Genomic DNA, 24,744 nt, shown 5'->3' on the forward strand with positions numbered 1-24,744 from the left:
TTTGAAGCAGGGTATTCCTTGCGAGCTCCAGGGAACAGGACAGAGGGAATCCATCCATCTGAATGGAGCAAAAGCCCTGAGGTATACTATAATTGCTTTGACTACATACAGGCAATGTAGAGAGATTTCCTTTGGACGCTTAGGAGATTGGCATAAGAATATGAGGACAATATCCTTAATGAGGTGGAATGCTGAGACCACTTTCAAAAGAAAGTGGTCTCCTGTTAAGGACTGGCACCTTTGGGGAGTGGGTACCTGATTTTGACATCAGGAACCCGCTCTGATCGCCTAGGCATCTCTCCCCCCCTTCAGTCTTCTGCGGGACCATTCACATTGCTCAGCACTACTCAAGCATGCACAATTGTGCCGCAAGGGGGGGCCTTAATGAGATACACTCTTAGGAAAGATTCTTACAAGGGCGAGTGACCCCAGAGGCCTTTAAAAAAGAATGGATAAGGCTGACACCTGAATTTTAAGAGTACTTAAGTCCAGTTTCTGGTCAAGAATTGATTGTAGAAAACCAGAATGTGAGGCACAGAGTATTCTCCAGAATTGAAGTGCTTATGTTCATACCAGGCAGAAAAAAAAAAATTCCAGGTGCAATAATACACTGCTCAAAAAGAATAAAGGAACACTTTGAAAACACATCAGATCTCAATGGGGAAAAATATCATGCTGGATATCTATACTGATATGGACTGGGTAATGTGTTAGAGACATAAAGATTCCCCATCATTTTATGGAAATGAAAATGATCAACCTACAGAGGACTGAATTCAAAGACCCCCCGAAAGTCAAAGTGAAAAAATTATGCAGCAGTCCATTATGCTGAAATTTCATTGCAACTCAAAATGGTACTCAGTAGTTTTGTATGGGCCCTGCATGCTTGTATGCATGCCAGACAATGTCGGGGCATGCTGCTGATGAGACGACAGATGGTGTCCTGGGGTATTGCTCCCAGATGTGGACCACGGCATCCCTGAGCTCCTGGAAAGTCTGAGGTGGTGGTGTCGGATGGACCGAAACATGATATCTCAGAGGTGTTCTATTGGATTTAGGTCAGGCAAGTGTGAGGGCCATTCAATGGTATCAATTCCTTCATCCTTCAGGAACTGCCTGCATACTCTCGCCACATGAGGCCGGGCATTGTCGTGCACCAGGAGAAACTCGGGACCCACTGCACCAGCATAGGGTCTGACAATGGGTCCAAGGACTTCATCCCGATACCTAATGGCAATCAGGGTGCCATTGTCTAGCCTGTAGAGGTTTGTGCGTCCCTCCATGGAAATGCCTCCCCAGACCATCACTGACTCACCACCAAAATGGTCATGCTGAACAAGGTTACAGGCAGCTAAATGTTCTCCACGGCTTCTCCAGACCCTTTCATATCTGTCACATGATTTCAGGGTGAACCTGCTCTCATCTGTGAAAAGCACAGGGCGCCAGTGGTGGACCTGCCAATTCTGGTGTTCAATGGCAATTGAGCTCTATGGTGCCAGGCAGTGAGCACAGGGCCCACTTGCCCTCAGGCCACCCTCATGATATCTGTTTCAGTTTGTTTGGTCAGAGACATTCATACCAGTGACCTGATGGAGGTCATTTTGTAGGGCTCTGGCAGTGCTCAATCTGTAAATCCTTGCACAAAGGAGCAGAGACCGGTCCTGCTGATGGGTTAAGGACCTTCTATTGCCAGCTCTGTTTAGCTCTCCAAGAGTAACTGCCTGTCTAATGGAATCTCCTCCATGCTCTTGAGACTGCGCTGGGAGACACAGCAAACCTTCTGGTAATGGCATGTATTGAAGTGCCATCCTGGAGGAGTTTGACTGCCTGTGCAACCTCTGTAGGGTCCAGTTATCACCTCATGCTACCAGTAGTGACACTGACCCTAGCCAAATGCAAAACTAGTGAAAAACAGTCAGAAAAGATGAGTAGGGAAAAAAAGGTTAGTGGCCTCCACATGTAAAAGCATTCCTGTTTTGGGGGTCGTCTCATTGGTGCCCATCTAGCGCAGCTGCTAATTTCATTAACACCAAAGCAGCTGAAACTGATTAACAACCGCCCCCGCTATTTAACTGACCAGATCAATATCCCAGGAGTTTAATTGACTTGATGCTATACTCTGAATAAAAAGTGTTCCTTTAATTTTTTTGAGAAATGTATATCTTCCTGTAAGAGTTTTTTTTTTTCTTTTAACAAGTTGGTATTACAGAATCCAAATCTCCTCTAACCTTTAACAGCCATACTGTTAAAGCCAGAGAATGAGAAGCAGGATGGAAAATAATTCCTTGAGATAGCAAATTTGGCCTGCAGGGAAGAGCCCAGAGGCCATCCGCCAGAAGTCTCAGTATGTGTCTGTGTACCAGTGTCAGTTTGGTACGATTAGAATCACTGTTTTCCCCTCTTGCTCTCTCTTCTTGATCAGACAGTGTAGGATTTACACTGGAGGGAAGACATCAATTAGCCTGAACTGAGGCCAGGGAGGCCATAAAGGCATCTAAGGTCAGGCTAGAGGATCCCTTGTTCTGGCAACAGAGGTAGTTTGTTGTTGAATCTTATATATAGGATGCTGACATCTGGAATCCTCCCTTTCTAGCATTAGATTCAAGCCATCTGGGAGAATTCCCTATCCCCTTGATCCAGGCAATGATGGCTGAAATAACCTGCTTTCCAGTTGTTAAGTATCGGGGTGTGGACCACAGAGACTGCTGGAGAGCAAGTTTCTGTCCAAGAGATAATCTGATTTGCTTACTTCAAGGAAACCAGACTCCTGGTGCCCCCCTTGATGGCTGATGGAGGTACCCCTTGTGGCACTGTCTGACTGTACCCTGACTGGGTGTCCCTTCAGAATAGGGGTCCAGTGCTGCAAGGCCTGAAGAATCTAAATGAAAGAAGATGAACCCTTCAGAAGAAAATTGTCTAAATTGCTCTGAAGGAGTTCTGAGCAGGGCCAACAGAGGTGCTAAGACATTCTGGAAACAGAGTATAGGTCAAAGGACAGTGTTACAAATTTGAAGTGGTTGTCTGAAAATGTGAAGTGCAGAAAGCACTGAGTTGGGTAAATGGGAACAGGCAGATAAACATCTTGGACGTCCACAGATGCCACTTTTTCCCCTTGATGCCACTTTTTCCCCTTGTCTCAAGAGGCAATTACTAAAGCTGCATATTTTATGCAAAATGTGGGAATCTGAAGGAATTTGATGGATTTTTAATACAGAATAAGATAACATACTTCTGTTGGGTTTTAGTACTGTTAATAGCTTTGAGTAGAATTTTGTACAGTTTTGAAACCATCAATTGAACCTATGAGCCTGGAACGTCTCTGACCCAGAGAGAGGAAAACAGACGTCTCCCCATTCTTAGGGTAAGGGCACCCCTTCATCGTGAAAAGGATTTTGGTGAATACTTGGTGGCTTTGGTGGTCCAAGCCTTGAGCTGAAAGAAAGGGCTGAGCTTAGGTTTTGAAGATGAAGCCTGTTTAGAAATGAAAGCTGCTTTGCAAGGTAGGGAGCTAAGGGCTCCTGAAAAAGGTTGTTATGGGACCATCTGCTGTGGAAGTAAAATCTTCCCATCTGTGACGACTTTGATAAATGGGTCAAGTGCAAACACTCCTTCAAAAGGCATACATGTGAGGTGCCCTTTGCATGTAGCTTCAGCACTCCAAGCCTTTAGCCATAAGATTCTGAGCGTGTGAATGAGATTAAAGTAATTGTAAACCTCTGACATGAAATATGAACAAAGGATGTCCTTCTATACTGTATACTTGTCTCAATCAAGAGCGCCAAGTGTCATTTCTGTCTGCTGCCTCGCTTGTCTACTATCTGCATGAGTTACTTCTGACTTGTATTCCTGACACCAAGAGGTAAAAAGATGACAGGAGAGGGAGCTCTGTGATTGACAGCATCAGTTCTAATCCTGTGTACTGTGTGAAGAGGGGTGTCCCTTCCCTCCAATCAACTCTCTGCTCTTCTCATTTCAGCTCCCTACCACCTGCTTTCTGAAAGCGACAAGCTAGAGAAATTCTGCAATTTGATAAGAATTTGTAGCAAAGACTGCAGATAATCATGTACCTGTATCACCTGAGGCCTGTCACTTCCCTGGGTATATGTGAGAGTTTACAATCACTTTAAAGAAGCCATTGTGGAAATTTGTCTCATGAAATGTACTAATACGGGGGTTGGCTACCTTAAAGAGGTGGAGATCTACCTGAACAACATGGGAGAAGTCAAAGATCGCCGGGAGAAGTCAAAGATCACCAGGCACAGTGTCACCTACTCACACGTGATTTTAACCTATAATTGCCGTACTATTGTGTTACAATCACATGCATTGCACGGCAATCATGGGTTTAAATCAGTTAAGCATATTCGGATCGCTTTTCAGAGAAGCAGCAGTGCCTTTCTGCACTTGTAATTAAGCCCTTAGCTACATTCGGGAGTGGCAGGGCTTGTTAACATGTAAAGTTGGGGGATGGCAAAACCCTATGGTTGAGTCACAGATTTACCACCTCATTCCCCACCCACTTTAGCTTCTGAGGCAGCCAAAGGTGTACATATGCCACAGCAGAAATTAAACCCACCTGCCAATTGCAACCCATTCAAGTAAATGGAGTCACTCTGCAAGCGTCACTTTAGGGTGCAAGGGGTTAAAGCAGGTGGTGAGAAAGCAAAACAACGCTCCTTGTTTGCTGAGCACTTGCAGAGTGGCCACATTCACTTAAATCAGTCATGCTTGGCAGGTGATACACCCACCAACCATGATAGGGCTTATAACTCCTGCTGTAGCTGCGAAATGTGTACATCCATGGCCACTGCAGTTAAAGGCGTGGGTGGTAAAAACAGGTCTCAACTATGGTGTTTTATCACCCCCCAAACTGCTAATGTAAATTAACCCTTACTATTCTGAGTACCCAATAAGGCTGCTTTCACACTGATGTGCTGAGGTTTACCTGCACCACAGGTGCAGCGCAGTGCCTCATAGCTGTGCTTTGCTATAGACTTCTATTATATCTTGCAAGTGTGGTACACTTTCTGAAAGCACACCAAAATTCATGAAAAAGAGAGGAAGGCGCCTCTAAGTGCAGTATTGACTATTTATTTAGTAAACAATGGATAAATTGCACTTACAAGATAGTTAAAAAGACTCATCCTGTGGTAATTAGATCAAGGTGGGACATCCAGCCATCCAGAAGCAAACTGTCTATAGGATCAGGAAGTAGAGTCCAGGATGTGCATCAAAATGAAGCTAGGAGAGCAGAGTCCGATGTAAGAGGTGAAGGGGACGGTAATACATTTCGGAGCATGCTCAATCCTTCTTCAGACCTGATCCCCAGTAGAACCCTGACATTTTTATAGTGTGAAGGGAATGGGAGGGAGGCCAGTAGTTTCTGGGTCCTAAGGACCTACATGTTTACCTGCATCGTACAGGAATTAATACAGGTGTAAAAACAGAAATAAAAATAGAAATAAAAGCACATGAGAGAATAGCTCTAATGCTTTTGTGTTAAAAAGTATACGAGTGTGTATGTATACATATAATAACATATATCTACAAAAATGGCATATTCGATAGAAGGGAAATAGAAAATGACAATGAAATTAAATCTAAAAATAAATAGAATAGAACAATGGAGGTGAAAATAAATGTTAATAATAATGAAAAAATCAATGAGATAATGAAAAAGGTAAATTATTGTACCATAAATAAAAAATTCATAGAAATCTAAAAGCAAGATTAAAAACAAAGTTAGAAAAAAACATTTTAATAAATGCTATAATAGTATGTGAATTTTATGTATCTCTTTATTATCCCTTTGTGATGTACTAAAAGGGATCGTAGTTAAGTGAGAGAGGGATAAGGAAGGGATATACCTAAATTTGTTGGAGGAAAGGACTACTAGTGATAAAGTACAAAACAGCTGTATAAGGATATTGTGTTGATATTTATAACCACCGTTTGGAAGGAAGCAAATGTCTCTATAAAATGGAGCTTATTTCAAGCTCTTCATTTAGGCTACCAGGGGATAACACATCCAAGGTGTAGATCCAAAATGTTTTCCTCTGACAAGAGACGCATAAATCACTCTGCCAGAGGGAGGTCCCGTGGCATTCCTTCAATGATCCACACACTAAGACCATCAGCGGATTTATCGTGGCATTCAAGGAAATGTCTGGGTACGCTATGCTGATCTTTTCCATCCTCTATAAGGCCAAAATGTTTACGAAGGTTACGTGTGGTTCTACCCACATAGTTCAGACCACAAAGGACAAATTCAGCTCCCAGGCCAAGAATGCTGAATTGCGCCCCCTCCCCCTCTACTAAATGCATGTTGTAGAATGGGTTTACCGCCCTACATTCATTCTCTGCCCCCCTTGCTGTTCTGCAACCAGGGCAGCTTGTCCCTCCTGCCCACACCTGGTCCTAGCCCTGCATAATAGTATAGGGCTGCTTTCACACTGATGTGCTGCAGTTTACCCATACCACGGGTGCAGTGCAGTGTACCTGAAGCTTTCCTGTGGGCTTGCTATGCTTAGCCATAGACTTCTGTTTTATCCTGAGGGCATGAGTTTTGGTGTAATGTATATTATATAGGGTGCGCTTGTTGGAGCCCAACCTCTGCAGCTGTAGGATAAAGGTGCCAGATGGATATCAGGGATGGATGAATGGATGGATAGGAGCAGTAACACTGAGGCAGCTCTTCTTAGAGTGGAAGCAAGGCTCTAATGCAGTAACAAGAAAAAGAGAGGAAGGTGCCTCTAAGTGCAGTATTGACAATTTATTTAGTAAACAATGGATAAATTGCACTTACAAGATAAATTGTTAAAAAGACTCATTGTGTGGTAATTAGATCCAGGTGGGACATCCAGCCACCCAGAAGCAAACTGTCTATAGGATCAGGAAGTAGAGTCCAGTATGTGCATCAAAATGAAGCTAGGACAGCAGAGTCCGATGTAAGAGATGAAGGGGCGGTAATGCATTTCGGAGCATGCTCAATAGGCTCCTTCTTCGGACCTGAGCCCCAGTAGAACCCTGACATTTTTATAGTGTGAAGGGAATGGGAGGGAGGCCAGTAGTTCCTGGGTCCTAAGGACCTACATGTTTTCCTGCATTGTACAGGAATTAATACAGGTGTAAAAACAGAAATAAAAATAGAAATAAAAACACATGAGAGAATAGCTCTAATGCTTTTGGGTTAAAAAGTATTCGAGTGTGTATGTATACATATAATAACATATATCTAAAAAAAATGGCATATTCGATAGAAGGGAAATAGAAAATGACAATGAAATTAAATCTAAAAATAAATAGAATAGAACAATGGAGGTGAAAATAAATGTTAATAATAATGAATAAATCAATGCGATAATGAAAAAGTTCACGGACAAAGTTCTCTTCTTTCCTGCTGTTGGCACCATTCTGGAGACCACTAGCTGGGATATGAGGTGGAGTGCAATTGGAAGCACTCCGCATGGGACAGAAGCCAGAACTACAGAGGAGGCAATGGCTCCCTACTACAGCTTCAACTTTACAAGTAGTCCCTCTGCATTGCACTCTGATGCTGTGGGATGGCAGGTCATTGCAATCTATGGGGTTGCTGACCCCCGTTCTAAGACATCTACAAAGAAAAGCAGAAGACAATTTCTCCAATTCCTGTTAACAGTACAACCCTGAAATACAGGGTCTTGTTGGTTGTTCATTGTCCTAGTCCATTTGGCTGCCATCTGATGTACTGAATTTGCAGTGAGAGCTGGATGAAAGACTAGGCCTGCAAGACTGAAGGCCACTTTTAGGTGTGTCTCAAGCATTCTATCTGCAGAATGTTTGAAAGTAGAAACATCTTTAAGAAGAACAGTGAGAGGCTTGATGGCAGATCAACTACAGGAATAGTCCACCTCTTTGTGAACCTTTTTCCAGTGGGTAAAGTTCAGTGAAGATCAGAGGGGGGGATGGAAATTATTCCAGGGGTCACCCAAGTCATCATCGATTGCACATTCTATTTGTTCTTGAATAAGGAATGTTTTGTAGGTCTCTTTGTATGCAAAGGGGCATAACGAAACAACGGTGAATCAGGTGACACAATGTCAAGGCTTGTGCTGACAAGACAAATTCACTGAGCTCCTGAGAGTGACCCATTCTTTTACAAATGTTTGTAGAAGCAGCCTGCATACCTAGGTGCTTGATTTTTTTTTTACACTTGTGGCCATGGAGGTGATTGGAACACCTGAATCCAATGATTTGGAGGGATGTACCAATACATTTAGAAATATAGTGTGAACACAATCTTAACATTTAATAGTAAATGCAGTGTATCCCCTCCCTTAGGCTCCATGCACAGTGGCTTAAATATCACTGTTTCTGCAGGAGTTTTGTGTTTTGCCTGTAGAAGCAGCTCAGTGTTACCCTAAGTATCCATGCACATTAGAACGACTAGAGGCATATTTTAAGCCCAACATTTAGAGGCAGGAAAGAAAACCCTTCTCTATTGTGTTATTGAATGGAGGTTTCTGACAGAAAAAAAAATGCTAAACTCTCCTAAACTCACCAAAACTGTGTACAAAAATGCTCTATATTAGAGGGGGATTTTTTGCCTAGGGAACTGGTGTGTGTGTGTCTGTTTTTAATCCAGTGTTCATGGAGCCCTATTTGATAATCAAGTAACTGAACTATAACATTCAGAATGTGGTTTGCATTCTGAATCAATGCACCCCTATCAAATAACATTTATCTGAAACTAAAATGGACTAAATCACAACTGCCCCAGTTTCTAAACCTTAATTGAAAATGAACTCATTAAAAAAACAATATATTCTCATCTCTTACCTATGATTAAATGGAATAAATAATTACCTTCTGCAGCTGCACAGCAAAGAAGTGCATCTCTGACCTCTTCAAGATCATCAATGTTAAAAGTATAGTGATTCATAATCTGAAGACCATTTGTCCAATTCTTCTTTGATAGTGCTTCCTGAAAAGCTTCAATTACAACAACAGATGCAGAGGAGAAGTGAAGCCCTAGAAGAACTAAGGCAGAATATGGCTTGCCACACAAAAGACTACTTGGTGAACTTGCATCTTGAAGAATCTCCCAAAAAGGCACAGACATTAAATTAATATATCTCTGAAAAACTGGTAATTCTGAAAGCATTAAGTCACATTCCACAGAAACTGTGTCCATGTCTAAAGGGCTCTCTTTCCTACTGCCTCTTAAATCCATCCATGACAGTCCTGACTTGGGTGGCTTCTGACTTTTAACAACACTTAAACATGCAAGAACTGCAGTTGCATTAGATTTGTGTTTTAAAAAAATTAAGGCAGATGATGTGAGGGAGTACTGGCAGTAGTCAGAAGCAGGAGAATTTGGATTGCTCTGCATAATGTCCTCAGGGTCCTTAGTACATGAAGAAACTGTAATATAAATGTCAGGAACACAAGTCTCCAGACTTTGTTGCATCAGTTGCTGAATACTGCTTGCAAGGGACTGTGCTTCACTGGGTTTCCTGGGATGGCTAAAAGACAGAGCTTCACAGCAGTAATCCACAGTCACTTGTGTAACATTTAATTCCAGTTTTTCTTTCTTCAGTAACAATGACAACCTGTGTGATTCAAGAAAGAAAGTTTTACTACCATACACACACAGGTACAAAGCCTTTTTTTAAAATGTGTCTAATAAGAATGGTTTGTTCTATAGTAATTATAAAGGTGTATATTATTATTAAAGTCAGTTTTTGAGGAGCACCGGTAGAAAATAGAATGCAAAAGTAAAAATTATGTGTATTTATGTAGAAATGCAAACATACTGAAAACAAGAAAATATAAAAAGTGGGACAGATTTACACTTTTTACTATCCTAGGCTACCTTCTGCTGCCCACTCCCCATGACTACTTTGGAAGCTGCTTCCTCTAACGCAAACCATGTCATCTGTTCTACATATAATAAAAATAGTACTACCCAAATAGTAGGCTAAAGGCACCTTTCACACCAGTGGACCAATTGGGTCCACCTGTCCAACCACTGTTCTCTATATGGAGGTGGATGTAAATGGACATGTGTCCGTTTACACCCGCCTGCATCTGATCCGGTCTGCCAAAAACAGACTAATGGGAATACTGTCCCCTTCTGTCTAGCGGATTGGACCAGATGACAGTCGGATGCAAGCGGATAGATGATCCTTTTACATCCGACTGCCCCATAAAAAACAGCGGGCTGTATCCATGTCTGTTCTGTACAAGAGCAAAAGACCTGGACCTATCATCTGCCTTCTCATCAGACAGATCAGCTTAATGAAGTCCAGCCCTTGTGAAAGGGGCCTAAGTAATAATTAAATTAAAAAAAAAAAAAAGAATCTGAACTGTACTGACACAATCAGAACCAGACACAGAATCATTGAAGTACCAACACAACCAGAAACATGTTCACAGAGAACCAATCAGAATCATAACAAAAATTGTCTGCACAGATACAATCATTACTGGTTTAAATATAACAGATAACAGGCACCCACCTAACATAATCATCATCTTCAATTTTATCAGTGCTTTTCAACTTGATGCAACAGACCTCGCTGCCTACCTCCCATGCAGCTTACAGGTCAGTGGGGCAGCACAGCTGGATCAACAACTTTAGTCTCCCATGCAGCATGCATACGGCACACACCTATCCTGCTTAAAACCTCAGTGGCACAGCCCCCCTACTGTGAATATTAATACATTTTTTTAAATAGTATTTGAAATTACATTTGAATTGCAAGCCAGGGGACAGGATGAGGCCGAGCAGCACCAGCATGAAAGGCTTTTATTCACATAATAACAATCTTTGAACTTCTATTCTTACACACCTGCCTATGCTAGCCAGCACTCTAAAAACAATTATACTATGTGTGACAGTGCCAGGCCTTGTTACTCTGTTGGAACAGATAAATGACACAACGCAGAAATTAATGGAGGAGTGCTACAACCTTGCAGTCGGCAACCCCAAAAGCTGCTAATAAAATCTTCTTTGACAATTTGTTTGTAGGCTGTGCTCTTGTGGATTTCTTAAGAAGATTTTATTAGCAGCTTTTGGTGTTGCTGATCACCCTACTGTAAATAAATGGCAAACAGGGTTCTCACAGATGCTGACTGAGGAGCTCCAAAATGTTGCTTTAAGCTGAGGAAATTGCCTTTTTGGTTTTCCTTGGATTGTGTTTCGGAGTCCAGAGGCTTCAAAAAGCTTTGGGAAGAAAGAAAGCTCTACTCTTGTGTCCAGATTTTGCCAGATATCAGCAGTATCTGACAGTAGTTCAGGGCTCCACCCGGAGGACAGGAGGTCTGCCCAGAGGGCAAAGCAGCAGGGAGCTGCTTTAACCTCCTTGGCGGTATTCCCGAGTGTAGCTCGGGGTAACATTTCAGTACCACAAACGGTAACCCCGAGCTACACTCGGGAATACCATGCGGCCCTGCTCCGGCATTTGTTCTTCACTTACCTTACCCTGCGCTCCCGCGATGTGTCCCCTGCAGCGTCCCCGGCCGATGCCCGCATCCGGCTTCTGTGTCCTGTCCCTGTGACGTCGGGACGTACGGGCGCCGCTGGCGGCGGGAAATTTAAAAATTTTAAAAAATGCCTTTTTTTTTTTTACATTTTACATAGTAAAACATTGCTGTCTCAACCAATTTCACATACATTTTGTCCCTAATGCTTTGTCCTGTGCCCTGCCTGCATTTTGTCTGTTCTTTCTGCCTGGAAACTGACAAATGTCCATGGCATCCAAAAAGTGTCCCTTTAGGTCAAAAGCGGTTTTAGAACAGCGATAGTAAATCAGAACCACTTGCAGAATTGAGTGATAATGATTTGTGGGGAAATTCGTCAACAGACACTGAAAACGATTTTGCGACTTTGCTCAGCAATGTGCTAACTTGGAGCTATATTTCACATTTCAGTGTTTTTGGTTTGATTATATTATTGAATTAAATGTATTATTATTATATTATTATTTTTTATGATTATTTATTAAATTATAATTTATTATTACGTGTTTCAAATTTTATCCTACCCGGGATGTTTACTAGACTCTCGTTCGGACAGATTTCAGTGAGTTATTCCTAAGAATTACAGGCCTACAATAAAAAAACTACATATTTCCATGCAAAAAAATGGTACCGCTTTCAGCACCAAAAATCGGAAAGAATCATACCGCCAAGGAGGTTAATGGTCTGAAAGACCAGTCAAAGTTCGAAATTTGAGACCTGACCAGCGGCAATGTGAAAGGAAGCCAGAAGGCTTGAGTTGTTGACTGTGTCGATGGGGGAATCGAGTGATTTTCTTTCCTGAAACCCTTGGATGCAGGAAAGAAAACCGTACCATCTTTGGCTGGCTTAATATTGTCCACAGTCAACTTCAGCTATGTAAACTCACAACTTCACAAGGTATGTGATTTCTTTTGTGTGAAACAAACACCCATCTCTGTCTTTCCAAACTCCCTACACAATGGATAGATCCTCACCTTGCTAAATGGACTTCATATACAAATAGAATCTAAAGTGCTCTAAAGACCAAATGGTTAAACAATGCAGTGACATATTACTGAGTCTATACCGGCCCTCCATAAGATTTCAGCTCACAGAAGACATAAGCAGAGACTATAGTGCTTTCCATAAAAACAATTGGTTCTTTATTAAAACAATGATATAAAACTCACATGTTTCTGTGCACTTGGTATGGCAAATATAAATTTGCTACTATGCCGAGTCCAAGCACCCACATAAAACCACTCAAGTTCCATCCCACGCATTAATGTCTGTTGACTTCGTCAGGGGTATGGAGCCTGAGTGATGCTAGCCTTCTTTTATACTGTATACACCAATGCGATTCAACTCTATGGTAACTACTTTCCTATCATGCCCACTTCTTCCCCTTCACAAAGCCCAAACCTCCTTTCTTCACATGACACCAAACACTGCCCTGCCTTTTTGCTCCACATAGAGGTAACTGATTGGTTTTATTTAATTTAGCAAATCACAGAGTTACGTGTTACTGGATCTACAATTCTACCTTAACCACTTGACCTCGGGAAGGTTTTACCCCCTTCATGACCAGGGCATTTTTTGCTATTCAGCATTGAGCCATTTCAACTGGCAATTTGTTTGGTCTTGCAACACTGTACCCAAATTCAATATTTATCATTTTTTCACATAAATAGAGATTTCTTTTGCCAGTAATTTTTCACCACTGGGTTTTTTTTTATTTTTTGCTATATAAAATGAAAAACACATTTTTTAAACATGTTTTTCTTAGTTTCTGTTCTAACATTTTGCAAATAATCTCCCTTTATAAATTTAGGCCAATATGTATTCTGCTACATTGCTTTGGTAAACAAAACCAAATCAGTGTATATTATTTAGTCTGCGTGAAAGTTATAAAGTCTACAAACTAAGATATATATATAGAGATATATATATATATAATCAATCCTGATTTTGCAAAAGTGTCTCATATGCAGCACAGTGACTAAGTGGTTAGCTCTTCCGCCTGGCAGTACTAGGGTCCCCAGTTCGAATCCCAACCACGGCACCACCTGCCTGGAGTTTGCATGTTCTCCCTGTGCCTGAGTGGGTTTCCTCCGGGTACTCCGGTTTCCTCCCACACTCCAAAAGGCATGCTGGTAAGTTAATTGGCTCCTGTCTAAATTGGTCCTAGTATGTTTATGTATGAATGTGAGTTAGGGACCTTAGATTGTACACCCCTTGAGGGTTAGGGACTGATGTGAATGTACAATATATATGTAAAGCGCTGCATAATTTCACAGCGCTACATAAGTACCTGAAATAAATAAATATGCATTCTAATCATACCCCAACATGCTACAAATTCAAGTACAATTTCTAGACAGGTAAATTAATTTGGTGCAAGCTGCACCTCTTTTCAGACACATGAAAGACACTTCATGTGAGGCAAAATCTGTCTGCATCGGTCTTACTGTGTTTCTTTAAACCCTCTTTGTGTTGTAAAAACACTCTATTCTATTTTGCCAGGGTCCTGGTGGTTGGTCCTATATACTTCAGGTCACATAAGCACTGCATCATATAAATCACCGTGTTCCCTTTCCTGTATTCTTTATTTTGTTCAAGGGAGAAGCAACATGGTACAATAAGATACATAACATTTTTCATATGGATAAACAAATGGCTTCCTTCCAAAATGTATAGTGCAGTAATCACCAACCCCCCCTCCTGGCCAATCACCATCACTTTCCATTTTTCTTTCACTCAATTCAAAATGCCCTCTCCATCAGCCAGTCGCAAACCAGGAAAAGTACCTAGCGTAGTCATTCCCTGGCATCCAGTGGTGCTTTTCTTCCCTCCTGCGCGGCTGGCTGGAAGGAAGTGCAGCTATATGTCACTTCCTGTCAGAGATACCATAGAGGAAGTAGGAATGAGTGTAAGGGCTGAGGGACCACTTTGTAAGTGCACCATGAGCACCACCTTAATGGGACCAGCTGACCGCAATAATACAAATATTAAGGCAGTCCGTAGTTGCAGTCTCAGCCGCCTTAACATTTATATTATTGCTGACGCTGTTTTTTGGTAAATTATGTTGTTAGAACAGTGGATGTTTTATTGGGGTATTAGAGAGGCTCAGGGGGGGAACTTAACCCACAGCCCAGTAATGAGTTGCGACTCATTACTTGAGAAACATAGCTCTTGAGAAAGGGACATTTCCAGAATATGTGTAGGATTGTACCGGTTTCCCTCATGCACCACCAACATGTTGAAGAGACCCGTGGACAGAATTTATAAAGGGTGGAAGGCACCCAATACCACCTCGATAAGAGTTTAAGTCCCGATTATTGTATTCGGTTAGTCTTGGACGATGTATGGGGGAAATAAAGGAGATCATCTCATTATTCCTCTGATAGCGAGATCCCTTTCATGCTTGAGAAGGTACTGTGGGATATAATCTTTAGGTGGTTGGTTTATCAATCTGTACGAATGTGACAGGGCATGATTCAGTGTGAAAGGGTCCAGGCAGGTATGCTCAAATGGGTAGGTAACGTGACTAGCTTCTGGGGTTTGGGCAATGAAAGGAGGGATGCGCTACATGGCGACTGGGGGGGAATCAGTCATAGCTGTAATTCAGGTACTGCCTTCCAGCCATTTGGTTTAAAAAAATGTTGAATTCCAAATTTGTTCTCATTTACTAGATGTTGAAAACCTTGATCTGTGTTTCCTGGAGGGAAATGGGGATGGCCAAGAACAGGGGAGTAGAGGGAAATGTTGGACCTATTTGATAAGTCTCCAATTTTGGTTTGGTGGATTACCCCATGTCAGAGATGTTCTCTCTCAATGTGGAAACCAGAGCAGGAACTGAAGAGGTGTATTCAGCTGCTCATGTTCCAGCTGAACCTATAATTTGGTAAATGCAGGTCTACTCAAATCTATGGCACTTGTCAAAAGATATGCTCTATGATAAAGTACTGGGTCTGGAAAACCTATTCCTCTAGCTGAGTGACTAGCATTTACCTTATGTTATTGGCCCAAAGGAAGTTTCTAAATTGATCTGGATTATTTTCAGAAAGTGTAACCTGTTGGGCTTACGTTTATGCATGAGAATGTCATTCATTCAGATTAACCTTAATTGAAGTTCACTGGCAATCATTTGTGCTCATGACAGTGTATGCACAGCTTCGAAAAAGCACATTCGATCTAAGATCAAAGCATGTGTAACGGGGTTAGCTCGGCAGCGGGTGTGTATGACCCCCTGGATGGGTGCACAACACAAAAAAAAACAGGCACAGCACAACCACAGTGGAGGTGAAAAACAAACAGGTGCAATTTATGTACAATATTTACAAAAAGGCAAACCAAAAAGAAACATCAAAATAAATCCTGGCCAACTCGGCTACTTACTGCAACAACCACGTTTCCCTAGCTACCCACTAGGTACAGCCTGCTGCTATACCTAGTTGCTAGTACTGGAGGCTAGCCACACAGGCTTTGGTCTCTCTGCACACAGATAAGATGTCAGCTCCCCAGACAGTTCAGGCACAGCTCTGGTTCCAGGTTGGAGCAACTCCCTAAGCACTCTGGGAAGTTTTATACAGGTCTTAATGAGCCCACTACCTTCAGCTGGGCTCATTACCTCAGTGCTGAAGGACTCAGCACTTCCCTCTAGTGGAACAAATCAACATAAAACTTGAACCTCGGACAAATGTATCGTCCATCCAGGACGCAACCAGGTGATTTCACCTGCCTACTGTCACATACCCCCCCCGCTCTTGTTTCAACCTTGGGGTTGTAACACCAGTAGCCAGGCAGGCATGTACCCGGGATAAAGCATCCACATTTCCCATCTGAACTCCAGGGCGATGCTTCACCGTGAAGGTAAATTCCTGTAGGGCCAGAAACCACCTATTTACCCTTCTATTGGTCTCCTTATTTTGAGCCATCCATTTCAAGGGAGCGTGATCTGTGATCAGGTCAAAATGTCTGCCCAGCAGATAGTACCGAAGGGAATCTAGGGCCCACTTTACCGCTAAACACTCCTTCTCAATCGTGGCGTAATTTTCCTCGTGAGACTTTAGCTTTCGGCTGAGGTAGATTACTGGGTGCTCCTCCCCCTGCCAAACCTGGGACAGCACTGCTCCTAAGCCAACATTGGATGCATCCGTCTGGACCACAAAGTCTTTTGAGAAGTCTGGTGAGTATAGAACTCGCTGGCTACATAAGGCCCTTTTTAACCACTTCCCGACCAGCCGTTGCATATAAACGGCCGGACGGTGGCAGTACAGGGTCGGGTGGCCGTTTATGAACGGCCTCCCCGCACCCTGCTTGTGCGCGCTCCCTGGGAGCGCGCAGCACCGCGATCCGGTGCCCGCTGTGTCCTCCGGACACAGTGAAACACTGATCGTCGGACGGGACCTCTGTACGAGGTCCCGATCATGTGATCACTGATTGGCCAATCAGTGATCACATGCAAAGTAGTAAGCAAGATGTCACTTGTGACATCATTGCTTACTACGTGTGAAATCTGTGAATGATCACAGAGGTCACATGGTACAAGGCTATTCACAACAGCCTTGTACCATGTGACAAGCTGTGACCAATCACAGCTCACTCTGTATTTCTCAATGAGTGCAGGAATGCACACAGAGAGAAAGAGAAATGATTGCTTTTACATCCTATATGGGTGTAAAAGCAATCATTGTAAAAAAAAAAAAATCTTCATCACCCCCCACAAGTAGTACAGTGTCACCATGGTGACACTGTACTGCTAGGGTGACAGTATGTAAAAAAAAAAAATAAATAAAAAATAATAATATAAAAAAATAAAATAAAAATGTAAAAAAAAAATGTTTAAAAATTATAATTTTTGGTTATAAACTAATTTGTTTTTGTTTGTTTTTTTACTAAAAAGATAACGAAATACATTTTGGCAAAGATTTATGATGAAATATTATTTATTTGCAAAATTTTATAAAAAGAACACTTTTGTTCAAAATTTTTGGACATTTTCATTTACATAGCAAAAAAAATAAAAATCTCAGCAGTGAATAAATACCACCAAAATAAAGCTTTATCTGTCGCAAAAAAATGGTAAAAAATTAATTTGGGTACAGTGTTGCATGACTGCGCAATTGTCATTCAAAGTGTGATAGCGCTGAAAGCTGAAAATTGCCCTGGTCAGGAAGGGGGTAAAAGTGTCCGGTCTGGAAGTGGTTAAAGACTGGAAGGCTGTTTCAGCGTCAGGGGACCACTTAACCATGACAGACTCCTTCCCTTTTGTCAGGTTGGTTAGGTGGTACTGCCATAGAAGCAAAATGGGGAATGAATCGCCGATAGTAGCCAGCAATTCCTAGAAAAGCCCGTACCTGCTTCTTGTTATTTGGGCGTGGCCATTTCTGTATCGCTTCCACTTTGTTTATCTGAGGTTTTATTACCCCTCTCCCAATAGTGTACCCAAGGTACCTGGCCTCCTCCTGTCCAATCGTACACTTCTTTGGGTTGGCCGTAAACCCAGCTTTCCGTATTGAGTCTAGCACAGCCTGAACATTTGGCAAATGTGAGGCCCAATCTGCGCTATGGACAATCACATCGTCCAAGTACGCTGCAGCATACTTCTGATGGGGACGAAAAATCTGATCCATTTTTCGCTGAAAGGTGGCTGGTGCATTCTGTAACCCGAACGGCATTCTTCTATACTGGAATGACCCTTCTGGGGTTACAAATGCAGTCTTCTCCTTTGCTGACTTAGCTAGGGGAATTTGCCAATAACCTTTTGTCAAGTCTAGCGTTGTCATGTACCGGGCTGCTCCCAGTCGGTCGATTAGTTCATCTATCCTTGGCATGGGGTAGGTGTCAAATTTTGTAACTTTATTCAACTGTCGAAAGTCGTTACAAAATCGCCAGCTCCCATCTGGTTTGGGCACCAACACTATGGGGCTGGACCAGTCACTTTGGGAATCCTCTATCACCCCCAAATCTAGCATTCTCCGTACTTCCCCACGTATTGCCTCCCGTCGGGCCTCTGGGATTCTATAGGGTTTCAGTTTTACCCTTTCACCCGGTGGGGTGATAATGTCATGCTCCACCCCCGAGATTTGTCCCGGCAGCTCAGAAAAAACGTCTGTGTTGCGGAGCACAAACTCTTTAGCCTCCTGTTTTTGAGTTGTAGACAGCGTGACTGCTATTCCAACCTCCGGAACCAAGCAGTCTGATGGCGCTGGTGACAAAACCTCAGCAACTAGGGATTCCCTGTCCCTCTAGGCCTTTAACAGATTGATGTGGTAGAACTGTTCAGGTTTCCGCCTTCCTGGTTGTCTGACCCTGTAATTCACCTCACTCTCTCAATCACTTCATATGGGCCATGCCATTTGGCCAGGAATTTGCTTTCAACCGTAGGGATTAGCACTAGCACTCTATCTCCTTCAGCAAACGACCTGGTCTGGGCCCCCCGATTGTACACCCTCTGCTGCGCTAACTGTGCTTGGGCCAAATGTTCCTTTACGATAGGCATGACCTGGGCAATTCCATCTTGCATTTGGGCGACGTGCCCAATCAATCACACTCCGGTGGGGAGAACTCTCACTTTCCCAAGTTTCCTTGGCGATATCTAACAGCCCCCTTGGGTGTCTCCCATAGAGCAACTCAAAAGGTGAAAACCCTGTAGAGGACTGGGGTACCTCCCGGATGGCAAACATCAAATAGGGTACTATATAATCCCGACCCTTTCCATCCTTATCTACCACCTTCCTTAGCATTTGTTTCAGGGTTTTGTTGAACCTTTCCACCAACCCGTCGGTTTGGGGATGATACACAGAGGTTCGCAACTGTTTTACTTTGAACAGTTTGCACAGCTCTTTCATCACCTGGGACATAAAGGGGGTTCCCTGGTCCGTAAGCAGTTCCTTCAAAATACCCACTCGGGTGAACACGAGGAATAGCTCCTTAGCTATTGTCTTGGCAGAGGTATTTCGGAGTGGAATCGCCTCTGGATAGCGGGTGGCATAGTCGAGTATGACCAACATGTACTGATGCCCCCTAGCGGATTTCACCAGCGGACCTACCAAATCCATGGCAATCCTTTCAAAAGGGACCTCAATGATGGGAAGAGGTACCAGTGGGCTACGGAAATGGGGCATAGGGGCCGACTTCTGACACAGGGCAAGAGGAACAGTAATTTTCTACCTCCTTAATGACCCCAGGCCAATAGAACCGCTGCAATACTCTTTCCGGTGTTTTCTCCGCCCCCAAATGACCCCCAAGGATGTGTCCATGGGCCAACTCCAACACCTCCAGTTGCTCAATGGTTTCTTCTGCCCCTTGAGCAACTCGATAGAGTAGGTCCCTTTCCACAAGGAAGTATGGATAAGCAGCAGTTTTCTCAGGGCTCACTAGTTCGCCATCTACTTTTACCACATTTTCCCGTGCTTTTATCAGCACGGGGTCTTTCAACTGTTCGGTGGCAAAATGTTCCCTATGCACCTCTAAGTCCAAGAACTCCACAACCGGCAGATTTTCATCTGAAGAGGCGGGCTCCTCCCCAGTTCCTTGGGTCTCCCCAGCTAGTACCGACAAGGGAAACTTGGGAGAGACCTCACCACACTCAGACGCTTTCTGGGATTCACCTTCCTGGTCTGCAGGGGAGACAGTGGGGGGGTCAGGACAATCCCAGAGTTCCCAGAATTTTGGAAAATCCCTCCCCACAATGGCATCATGTGGTAAGTGAGGCACCAATCCTACCTGATGAGACAGGTTTGGGGGTCTCAAAAAACACAGTAGCCACGGGATACTCCCTAGTGTCCCCATGCACACAAATCACCGCCACCTTTTTATACCCAGAGACCTTTGTAGTGACCATCTCCTCTCTTATCAAGGTTACCAGGCTACCTGAATCCAGCAACCCCACAACATTATTTCCATTAACAGTCATCTTGCACAAATGTTTCTCAGTGCCCGGGCTGGCAGTGCATACCACTGTCGCAAACAGCGACTGACGTCTATTGCTCAGAAAGTCACACTGCATAGGCTCATCGACCACTAGGCAATTAGCTGCAATATGTCCCTCTTGCCGGCAGCGGTAACAAATAATTTTTTTCGCCGCTTCTTGCGGCCTTGGCCTTCCTGGCTGCTCTTGCCAGACATTGGGTAATACTCCCACCCTCTCCACCCTCACCCCTTGGAATCATCTTACCCGCCGCTGGGGATGGTCTGGTCTTAGGGTGGAAAGTCCGTGAGTCTCTGGAAGAGGAGGTCAGGTTCTCCGTAGCCAAGTATCTCTCCACTAGATCCACCAGCTTGTCTGCGGTCTCTGGGTCTCCATGGCTGACCCACTTTTGAATAGCATTAGGCAGAGACCTTAGGAACCGATCCATGACGACACGTTCCACAATTTTTGGGGCGGTCAAAGTCTCTGGCTGCAGCCACTTCCTGCTCAGGTGAATGAGATCGTACATCTGTGACCTGGGAGGTTTCCCAAGCCGAAAAGTCCAATTATGTACCCGCTGAGCACGGACAGCGAGGTACATAATTTGCGACTCTCCAGTTAATAATGGGGCCATCAATCCAGCCCACTGTTCTTTAGGCCACTTTTCCCTTTCAGCAGTCCTTTCAAACGTGGTTAGAAACACCTCAGGATCATCCTCTCCAGTCATTTTTGGCAATAACCGGCCCACAAAAAATGATGGTGTTTTCCCAGAATCCTCACCAGCCTCAGTCTGCGGCCTCTGCTGGAAATTTGTATTTGCCATTTGTTGATTAGCATTTGCCTGCTGTTGATTGGCATTCGCTAGAGCCAACTGTCTTATTATCTCCTCCATGCTGGCCTTTAGTTACCACGAGTGCCCACATCCTCCACCATATGTAACGGGGTTAGCTCGTCAGCGGGTGTGTGTGACCCCCTGGATGGGTGCACAACACAAAAAAAAAAACAGGCACAGCACAACCACAGTGGAGGTGAAAAACAAACAGGTGCAATTTATGTACAATATTTAAAAAAAGGCAAACCAAAAAGAAACATCAAAATAAATCCTGGCCAACTCGGCTACTTACTGCAACAACCACGTTTCCCTAGCTGCAAACTAGGTACAGCCTGCTGCTATACCTAGTTGCTAGTACTGGAGGCTAGCCACACAGGCTTTGGTCTCTCTGCACACAGATAAGATGTCAGCTCTCCAGACAGTTCAGGCACAGATCTGGTTCCAGGTTGGAGCAACTCCCTAAGCACTCTGGGAAGTTTTATACAGGTCTTAATGAGCCCACTACCTTCAGCTGGGCTCATTACCTCATTACCTCAGTGCTGAAGGACTCAGCACTTCCCTCTAGTGGAAAAAATCCCCATAAAGCCTGAACCTCGGACAAATGTATCGTCCATCCAGGACGCAACCAGGTGATTTCACCTGCCTACTGTCACACATGTCTACGATTAAGAGATTCAACAATTTTTGGAAAAGGGTTAGATGACATTTTTACATAAGTATTTGCATCATTCAATTGTTTAAAAATTTCCTGTTCATAACTCCAAGAAGGCGGACCTACATTTGTGTCCTTGGTCAGATCATAATATTGTGGCACTGTCTAGCGCCTTCATAGGTCTAGCACCTACTCCCTACTCTTGGTGGTTTAATGACTCTATGCTTACAGACGTTAACTCCCGTCAAGTCAAAGCTACTTCCATCCGAGAATACTTTCAGCTGAACACAACTCCTGATACCTCCCCAGCTACTTTATGGGTGGCCCAAAAGGCGGTTCTGCGAGGACACCTTATCTCTATGGCGTCAACTAGAAACAGAGAGCGTTGGAAACAAATTCAGAAATTTACTAGGGAAATGGAAACGCATTATAGAACTCATGTAGGCAATCCATCTCTCCTGAATAAAACAATGATATTGCAAAAGCATTTAGAATTGAATACCTTACTATCCCAGAAAACTGAAAAGGTTCTGAGCTGGTCTAAAGCCACATTTTTATTACATAGCAACTCAGCAGCAACTATGCTTGCACGGAGACTTAACCATTCTCTACGGCCCCCACATATCTACAAGTTGCGAACTAAGAATGGTAACATCTCCTCTCTGCCTCACAAAGTACCGTATTTCGCGCTCCATAAAACGCACCTAGGTTTTAGAGGTGAAAAACAAGAAAAAAAATATTCTGAACCAATGGACTGCAGACACAGTACAGGAGATGAGCAGAGACTGCAGACACAGTACAGGAGATGAGCAGAGACTGCGGACACAGTACAGGAGATGAGCAGAGACTGCGGACACAGTACAGGAGATGAGCAGAGACTGCGTACACGGTACAGGAGATGAGCAGAGACTGCGGACACAGTACAGGAGATGAGCAGGGACTGTGGACATAGTACAGGAGATGAGCAGAGACTGCAGACAGTACAGGGGATGACCAGAGACAGCAGACAGTACAGGGGATGACCAAGAGACTGCAGACAGTACAGGGGATGACCAAGAGACTGCGGACCTTTGGGGAGGGAGGGGGAGCGGGTACCTGAAGTTGTCCTTTCTTTAGTGTGGGCACGCTGGCTTCTTCCTGCGCCAGCTTCTGTGACAGCCGGGTGCCCACTGCTCATGCGCGAGAAGCACTGCGCTTTGTGAATGGCCAGGCACCTTCTGGGAGCTGTCATGTGGGCATCCGGCTGTCACAGAAGCCGGCGCGGGAAGAAGCCGGCACGGGAAGACTACAGCGCTGGACAGAGGAACAGGTAAGGTCCTGCAGGAGAGAAGAGCTGAGCGGCCGGCCTGGTATTGACTTTTTTACACTGGGCAGAGGTACCCGTCAGGGCTGTCAGCTTTCGCCCTTACTATATGCGCTAGGTTTGGAACCCTTGGCAATTGCTATAAGAACACACCAAGATATTTCAGGATACCCACTGCTTGTCTCAAAATTTAAATTATATACTGTATGTATGCAGATGATGTTATGCTCTTCCTTACTAACCCGCTAGTATCATTTCCTAATTTATGCACTTTATTGCAGGATTCTGCATCCATATTGGGTCTTACTGTAAATTTTACGAAATCATTTGTCATGCTTATTAATGTCCCTGAATCCCTCCGCAGCTCTTTCCCATTTCGTTGGGCCACAGACCGGATCTCATATCTAGGTATCTATCTTACACCCAGCTACTCGGGACTATTTGCAACTAATTACCCACCATGTGTGTCACGCCTCTCTACTGTGTTAAAGATCTGGCATGGATACTCTATCTCGTTTTTGGGCAGAGTCACAGCGGTGAAAATGACTGTTTTGCCGAAATTACTTTATTTATTCCGAACCCTCCCAATCTCAGTCTCGAACACATTCCTTGATCGTTTTCAACCGATGACTAATAATTTTATTTGGCGTAATAAATGTCCTTATTTTACTTCATCTGTCCTTTATCAGTCGCCGTGGGTGGCCTCGGACTCCCCAATTTTTGGCTTTATTACCAGTCAGCTCTCTTCGCACAACTATCGCAGTGGCCGACTATTAACTCCCAGGTCCCTTGGATCAGATTTGAATCTCAATCTATACTCCTGTTATATCTACCGGGTCTATTATGGAACCCCCCCCCCTCACTTGTTGTTGACCCATAATTCAATTGTTGCCCACTCATTGATACTTTGGTCTCATTATAAACTTAAATTAAATCTGGTCTCCCGTTTCACCGGGTTCATCATTTTTTGGTGATCCGCATTTCGTTGTGGCATTTTCGTCTCCACAGACATTACGTTGGTGGTACAATCAATCCCTTATCACGACTTTCAGCGAGATGGGTCTTATATCACTTCTGAGACGTTACAAACACTTTTCGATGTCCCACTTCGTGAATACTATTATCATCGGCAAATAAGACATTTTTTCAACTCACATTTTGGTTTGATATCTTTGTCCCCGATTAAGTTTTTTGAACGTATAAGCCGTGACTCTCCTGGGGGTAGGGGTATTATCTCAGTGCCATTATCACTTTGTTCCCCTTCGTGCAGGAAACTCAATAGATCGTTCAAAGCTTGTTCTTCCATTACATCTAACGAATTTGCTTCTTTCCTATTTAAATTTTGTTTGAACTGAGTTTTAAGGAGTATTTTACATAAAAATAGATTCAGCTCTTTATAGACCTCAAAGAGGTCCATTTTATTTCAAAGTGAAAAGGAAAGTCCTTTTTTGAAGAAGTTTTATGTGTCTTGATTCCAAACGAAATTCTGACAAATTTAAGACTTTTAAGTCTCATTTTCCCCTAGTTGTTACATTTAATCTATTTATTTTTTCTGACTCCTC

The 24,744-nt window shown here is 43.5% G+C and overlaps 1 protein-coding gene across 1 annotated transcript in view; it reads right to left on the bottom strand.

Moving 5' to 3' along the window:
- Positions 1-24,744, bottom strand: part of LOC149441688 (zinc finger FYVE domain-containing protein 26-like) — a gene marked incomplete at its 3' end in the record, with an annotated part of 275,032 nt that overhangs the window by 87,947 nt on the left and 162,341 nt on the right. The window contains exon 9 of the mRNA XM_089657042.1: positions 8,845-9,590. Within this exon, the coding sequence (XP_089513168.1) occupies positions 8,845-9,590 (746 nt within the window). The remainder of the gene's footprint in view (positions 1-8,844; positions 9,591-24,744) is intronic.

Source organism: Staurois parvus, unplaced genomic scaffold (assembly GCF_062004578.1).
Source record: "Staurois parvus isolate SC_StPar_1 unplaced genomic scaffold, SC_StPar_1.0 ptg000959l, whole genome shotgun sequence".
In the NCBI taxonomy this organism is placed as follows: Eukaryota; Metazoa; Chordata; class Amphibia; order Anura; family Ranidae; genus Staurois; species Staurois parvus.